General features: G+C 40.3%; 1 protein-coding gene across 1 annotated transcript in view; it reads left to right on the top strand.

Moving 5' to 3' along the window:
* Positions 1–7,422, top strand: part of LOC103358090 (corticotropin-releasing factor receptor 2) — a 38,802-nt gene that overhangs the window by 22,301 nt on the left and 9,079 nt on the right. Inside the window, exons 3-6 of the mRNA XM_008282909.1 lie at positions 576–661; positions 1,535–1,641; positions 2,810–2,927; positions 3,017–3,192. Of these exons, the coding sequence (XP_008281131.1) occupies positions 576–661; positions 1,535–1,641; positions 2,810–2,927; positions 3,017–3,192 (487 nt within the window). The remainder of the gene's footprint in view (positions 1–575; positions 662–1,534; positions 1,642–2,809; positions 2,928–3,016; positions 3,193–7,422) is intronic.

Genomic DNA, 7,422 nt, shown 5'->3' with positions numbered 1-7,422 from the left:
CCAGCCGCAGCTTTTATTCACAACATGAAGAAAACCCTAAATAAATTAAGCGGCATCGGGGCGGTTCTGATGATCACCTCAAGTGGTCGCTTATAATACAGGAGAAGAAAATCAGCTTTTCCCGTTTAGCGCCGCTGCGTTTCCGCCCAACTCTTTCTACGTTTTCTGGCGTTAAAGAGATAAAGGGTTTCGCTAAATATGCATTGAGGAACTTCAAAATGAAAAATTCAAAGTTGTGAAAAGCGTTTTTTTTTTAAAGATATGCAAATAAAGTGAGAGAGTAAGAGGCTTTGCATTTCCCTCCCATGAATAAGAAGTCGTATTACTGAATTGGTATTCTGTGTTAGCGTCAGACAGATAGCGCTCAACTTTGAAGAAATAACACGGATGTTTAGCGTACCTACTTGGCAAACACTTCACTAGAACGTTGCCAAAACAAATAAGCAGCTCACGCCGGCAGCGACGCAGCTGGATGCAGCGTCTGATGCCGAATGCAGATGATCTTTAAAACTCATCGTGTGTCTGTAACAATGCTGCGGCTCCTCTGCTTTCTCGTAACTCTTCCTTTCTTGCAGGGAGCGCGTACAGGGAATGCATGGACAACGGGACATGGGCGCTGAAGAGCAATTACTCCAATTGTGAGCCCATTCTGGAGGAGAAGGTTAGTGTGGTGGACGCGTCCTCAACTATCTCACAGGGATGCTCCACACAGCCTCTCATCACCACCCCGATGCCACACAGACAAACCGCCTTTCAGAGCAGAAAATGTGTTTTTATTGCTTTGAACTGCAGCTCTTTATAGATGAAACTCAGCATTTGTTTTACTGATGACAAACATACTGTCTGTGTCTGTGTCAGCGACGCCTGAGGATAAACTGTAAGACTGATGTACTGTACGTAATGAGTTTTGGCCTGATTACTCCACATCATGTCTCCTGGTTATGTGTATTTCTGGGTCTTGCTCTATTTTCTCAGATAATTTTAAGCCGAGACAACTCAAGTATGTCAATGACATTTGCTTTCTCTTCTTTTAACTAAACTTCAGAACGGCGGCGACTCGACAGACGGAGAACGAGTCGTTGTCTCGTCTTCTGTAAACTGCAAACAGCTTGAGATAATTGAAATTAAATCAAGAATCTTTCACATTATGCGACTGCAGCCAGAGATAAATGTACATTTTGCAGTTTGATTTAAGCGTACGATGTGCTAGTAACTGATTGCTCCATTACAGACCAGCGATTATGTGCGTTGGTGAAGTAAGAGCTTATCGTCAAAGCACTCTGAACGCCTCTGCCTCTTAATTGTCGTACAGAAGCGATGTTGTCATGACCTGAGTTTGTAATTACTCGTGACGATCCATTAGTTCACTGAATATGCATTAGAATACAAACTACGCGAGGGAAGAGCAGCTGCATTCAAACAGCATGAGGACATACATCAGATGCTGAATTATTCACGTGTTTCTGTCCATTTCTGTCTGCTCTGTTCTCCTGCTCGTGGCACTAAAGGAGCTGCTCATGTGTTGTCTTTGCAGAGGAAGTATCCAATGCATTATAAAATAGCGCTGATCATCAACTACCTAGGCCACTGTATCTCCGTGGGAGCTCTCGTCGTGGCCTTCATTCTCTTCTTGTGCTTAAGGCAAGTACAGAAATAGTTCCTATCTGAAAGTGTCCCGTATTCATGAGGCCACACAGAAGACAATCAGTGAAATTCGTGTCATATCCTCAGACTGCATATCATTAACTCGCTCATGTCAGCGGAGCAGATCTCAGCGGCTCGGCTCAGCCTCAGCGCGGCCCATTGTGTATTTCCCAACACTTGTGTCTTGGAGGCAGTTGTTCTTCCTTTCATGTCCTGGTTTGAATAAACACACACCTACATCTGTTTGAGCAGGACGAAGCCCAAACAGCCTCAGCTGCTCTGTGTGCTGAGCTGTGATCAGTGTGGGCTTCTGACAGCAAATACGCTTTTGTTTTTTTTTGTTTTTTTTTTCCAGGTTAAAGCCCAAAATAGTTGCTTTGAGATTAAATCTCTCTGGAGTTCAACAAAAAAAATCTGCAACTGGAACACATTCTGACCAACATCTGCACCCAAAACTCAGTGTTCAAACTCACACAAATGGAGTTATTAGACTTTTTAGTGGCTCTTTAAAGCATGAGGACCCGTCGTATCTGTATTTTTAACAAGTACAGTGTTTAATAAATGTATTAAACCTCCACCCAGCTGCCCTACATTCATCATCTCTTATGTCTCTGTAATGGTTCATACACCAGTATGTAGAAGATCTTTAACCAGAAAGATATTTTTAATGATAAAATATAATTATTGTTGTTATCTGTGAATTTTCTAATTTACTCTTTTACAAAAAAAAAAGAAAAAAGAATGAAGCACATTATTATTTCTTGACTCAGATGTCAGATTATAGTTATTTACCTGCATTCCTGAACAGAAACATTAGTTTTAGTGGCTGAATGAGATGCTTGATTAGTTTCTCAGAGAAGTCCAGTGAGCTGCTCAGGTTTGGCTATAAAAAGGTGGATTCAGTTTAAATTCCTCGTTCCTGTCATTTGTGAAGTTTTTGTAGATTTTATAGATTTTAAAGGGAATCTGGTGATAACTGTCTGTACAGCTGTAAGTAGAGAGCAAACAGGAACAGCTCATAGCCTGATAACATGCTGATTGGGTTTAAATGACTCTAGAACTGATGAACAACATCAAAGCTAATGAGTTAGCAAACAATTACTGAACAAGATGTGCTGTAGGTTCAAAGCCTCGTAATAAAACTTCTCGCATGCTTCTGGTTTAGGAGCATACGATGCCTACGAAACATCATCCACTGGAACCTGATCACCACCTTCATTCTGAGGAACGTCATGTGGTTTCTGCTTCAGCTGATTGACCACAACATCCATGAGAGCAACGAGGTAAAGTGTTCTACAGTTTACAAAGTCCTAATAATTGTCTTAAGATGTTAATTATATCTGAATGATTCTGAGTCTTGTTCTTCTTCCAGCCGTGGTGTCGACTGATTACGACAATATACAACTACTTTGTGGTGACGAACTTCTTCTGGATGTTTGTTGAAGGATGCTACCTCCACACGGCCATCGTAATGACCTATTCAACCGACAAGCTGAGAAAGTGGGTCTTCCTCTTCATCGGCTGGTGTGAGTATGTACGAGCTAACTGGTGATGTGGGTAGCGTTGCCTTTAAACTCTATGACTTGGGTCAAACGTTCTGGGTTTTCTTCCACAAGCTTCTCACAACAGTCTGATGAGTTCTGGCCCATTCCTCCTGACAGAACTGGTGGAACTGGGTCAGGTTTGTTGGTCTCCTTGCTCCACTGATGTTCTCCAGGATGGAGATCAGGGCTTTGTGATGGCCACTCCACAACACTGACTCTGTTGTCCTGAAGCCTCTCTGTAGCTAATCTGGCGCTATGCTGAGGGTCATTGTCCATCTGAAGACCCATTAGTGTCCAAGCTTTAACTTCCTGCTGATGTCTGGAGATGTTGCTTCAGTATCTCCACATCATGTTCTTTCCTCATGATGCCATCTATTGTGTGAAGGTCACCAGTCCCTCCACAGCATGATGCTGCCACCCCCGTGCTCCACAGCTGGGATGGTGTTCTCAGGCTTCAAGCTTCCTCCTTTTTCCTCCAGATGTACCGAACCAGACTGGTGGAGGTCCACAGTTCTCCTCCTGATATCTTGGGCTGATTTCTTTAGATTTTCCATGTTGTCACAAAAGGAAGCAGTGTGTTTGAGGTGTGCTTGAAAATACATCCACAGCTGTGCCTCCAATTAACTCAGATGTTGTCAGTTAACCAATCAAAAGCTTCCAAAGCCATGACATCATCATCTGGGCTTTCCCAAATAGTTTGAAGGCATCTTAGTGGATGTAAACTTCTGACTTTGAAGAAAGTCATAAAAAAAAAAATTCCCTCTCTCATTATTCTGGTGTTTAGCAAATATTTGGTCTGATTTACTGTCAGACAGTGAGAAAAAGGTTTTATGTCTTTTTATACAGTGGATGTAAACTTGTGGTTTAAATTTGTCTTATCCAACACATATTTAATTTCCGACTTTTATTGTTTGTGAAAGCAGTTCGACCGTGATGCATTTGACATCATTCAGTGAGAACATTTGCACTTGAGACGTGATGTCTGGTCAGCAGGTGAAGTAGAGTGAAACCCTCTTTGTGCGTCTGACTCATGATAAGGCCTTGATTTAATAAGCGAGCTGCAGCGGAGTGTGGAGGGTGTCACTGTTTGTGCTTGACTCTGGGTGATAGGGCGACTTTTGAATATGTGGAAGATTCTTCAGGATCAGGTAAAGTACAGAGGCTCACCTTGGCTGGTGAAGGCGTACGTTGGACGGAGCTAACGTCAGTGTCAGAGTGTTTCATCGTCAGATAGAAGAATGGACGTAGAAACACGCCTGTACGCTCCACGGAGACAGTTTGACATTTTCTTCTTCTCAGTTTATGTAATGGACATTATGTGGTCTGCAGGAAGAAACAAACGGATGTTTTACTGCATCTAGGTCATGTTAAAATGACTCAATGGAGGTTTATGAGCACAATAATTAAAGATTAATACACGTCAGTAGAATACATGACTTGATTAGTAATGACAGCGGGAAGACATGATTGAGAATCAGAATTATCAGCACGCATCAATCTGCTTCTTAATGTCCTAATGCGATTAAATAAAAAGTCCTGACAGCTTTACTGAGACAGCGAATATTATCAGGGTGGTTTCCTCTGAAAGGTCAACTTATAAATTCTCCAGATGTAGATTAAACACGGTTCCTGTTTGAATCTAATATCACTGTTCTCGCCGTGAACGTACAAAAATAGCATTTCTAATAATAGCATTAATATCGAACCAGAAACAGGTGCATTGGAAATATAATAATATGGAATTCTTTTTAATTTTACTGCTGCCACACTTTTGAACTGATTCCTCAGTGTGCTGCTGATATTAATCTTGAGAGATTTTTAATTAGAATATAATTAGAAAGTGATGGAAGTGGGGCACATTAATGTGTCCTCTAGCGGAGGCCCGGTGTTCGCCGGGATCAGAATAGGTTTATTCTTCCAGCTCCATTAAAGGTCATCATTTCTATCCACTCTGCTGAGGTCGACCATATGTTGTCACTTTTTCTTTTAGCACATCTGATTTGTGAAGCAAGACAGAAGATAATTTGCTCACTTAGCTTGTCACATCACCACATCAGTGCTTTTGTTGAATCAACAGCCTTCCTCTGAACCGAGCACCTGAGTGGTTCTGAGCAGCAGCCAAATATTCAAATGAGCTTTTATTGCTTTACTCTTTACTTGAAGGGAGAAAAAAAATCTTTCGATTCTGGACATAGTTAATGAAAAGAGTATACGCTGTGAATGAAGCCCACGTTCACCTTTAAACAAATCAGGAATAGTAGATTAATCGAGTCAATCAAACCGTTCCGGTGTGAGAAGGTTCATTAAACTGAATTTGTATTGCATAGAAAGTCCTAATAGAAGAGCTTTTGTGTGTCTGTTTTAAAGCTTGAATGGTTTTATCTTGTCTCTCTGAGATGTTTTTGACTGCAGCACTTCGTTTCTTCACAGACCAGTCATGCTAATGTGACGGATTACCGTTTGAATGTTGTCTCTGTTCGGCAGTCGGACGTCTGAAGGTTAAAACCAAGACTGAGGCTTTTTCTTTCTAGCTACAAGTCAGAATCAATAATAATTTTCAAGCATTTGTACTGTATAACATGAATCTTATATTTTAACGATTTACTTTGATGGAGCACCTACACCGTCCACGCTTCCACATGTAGGCACATTAATCTTGTTACCTGCCGGAGCCCGATGAGAAACGAAGCTGTGGTTCCTCCCTGGTGTGTTGTGTGACTGTTGACTGTTGTTACTGCAGCTGGAAAACAGAAGCATGTCTGATTCCTTTTGTACTACGAGCTTCTGTTTTCTCTGTGATTCTGCATGTTNTCGTATCTGTATTTTTAACAAGTACAGTGTTTAATAAATGTATTAAACCTCCACCCAGTGTCAGGTTTACGCCACAGCTGCCCTACATTAATCATCTCTTATGTTTCTGTATGTAGAAGCTCTTTAATCAGAAAGATGTTTTTAATGCTAAAATATAATTATTATTGTTTTCTGTGAATTTTCTAATTTACTCTTTTACAAAAAAAAAAGAAAAAAGAATGAAGCACATTATTATTTCTTGATTAAAATATCAGATTCTAGTTATTTACCTGCATTCCTGAACAGAAACATTAGTTTTAGTGGTTGAATGTGATGCTTGATTAGTTTCTCAGGTTTGGCTATAAAAAGGTGGATTCAGTTTAAATTCCTCATTCCTGTTCAGAACGGTGAAGTGTGGAGAGCTGAGTGGCGTTAAAACCCTTCATCATGCTGGATAGTCTACGTGTATGTACGCAGGACTTAACAAATTAGACAGGTGCTCTAATAAATGCAAGTTCATTCTGAGTCACACTGAGTTGAATCTGAACACACAGACATGAAACACACGTTTTTAAATTCTGATTTCTGACTCACATCTTACACAGAGATCAGTTTCTTTAAAAACTTTGGTTTGTTTTAAAGTTTAATTTGATAAAGAAAAACCAATCAGGACCTCCCACCTCAACTATATGTAAGGATGTCATCCAAGATTTGAACCTCTGCCCTCTGGATATTTTATTTTAAAGCTACAGGCACTTCAGGTACATTAGAGTAGGGTTAGATTTCTTGATTTGTAATTATCAATGATTTTTTGTTCTAACCTCACAACTTCATGAGCCACGTGGACTTTTTAGAGCTAAAACAGAAATCTGAGCTCTGGTGAAAACCTGCAGCCACATCAATTTTGAATCCACACCAGGTATTACAATCTAAATCTAATTTTTGTTCAGCAGGACTTTTTACACCAATTTCAAGCAGCAGCATCCTGAGATATAGATCATAGTTTTAATACCAAAACTATTTAATGTCTATGACACAGAGTGCTAGAAGCAGTCACTGGTACCCTGGATGTGTGATCTGTTTCCTGGTAATTCACTGGAGAAAACTGCATCTTGGTTAAACTTTCAAGGCTCATATCACCATGTAGGATAGGCGGTTTATCAAAACAAGTTATTGCGACTGAAGGTTCTCATTTTTACCTGCATTTTGATACCAGACTCATCTTCTAACCGAGATTCCTTCTGTGTGAAAATATCAAAAATCTGAAAAAGAAAAGTTGGTTGTAGAAAAAATCATGCGGAACATGAACAACATTAGGATTTAGATTTTGACACCTCCTGCTTGAAGAGCCTGTAACGCTGGCATGTATTAACAATTATCAGCTGATTCTGAGGAGGTCATGTGTGAAGTTTTTGTAGATTTTATAGATTTTAAAGGGAATCTG

This window comes from Stegastes partitus, unplaced genomic scaffold (assembly GCF_000690725.1).
Source record: "Stegastes partitus isolate 25-593 unplaced genomic scaffold, Stegastes_partitus-1.0.2 Scaffold289, whole genome shotgun sequence".
Lineage (NCBI taxonomy): Eukaryota > Metazoa > Chordata > Actinopteri > Pomacentridae > Stegastes > Stegastes partitus.
Note: the sequence above shows the minus strand (reverse complement) of the source record. Positions and strands in the feature narration are given on the sequence as shown.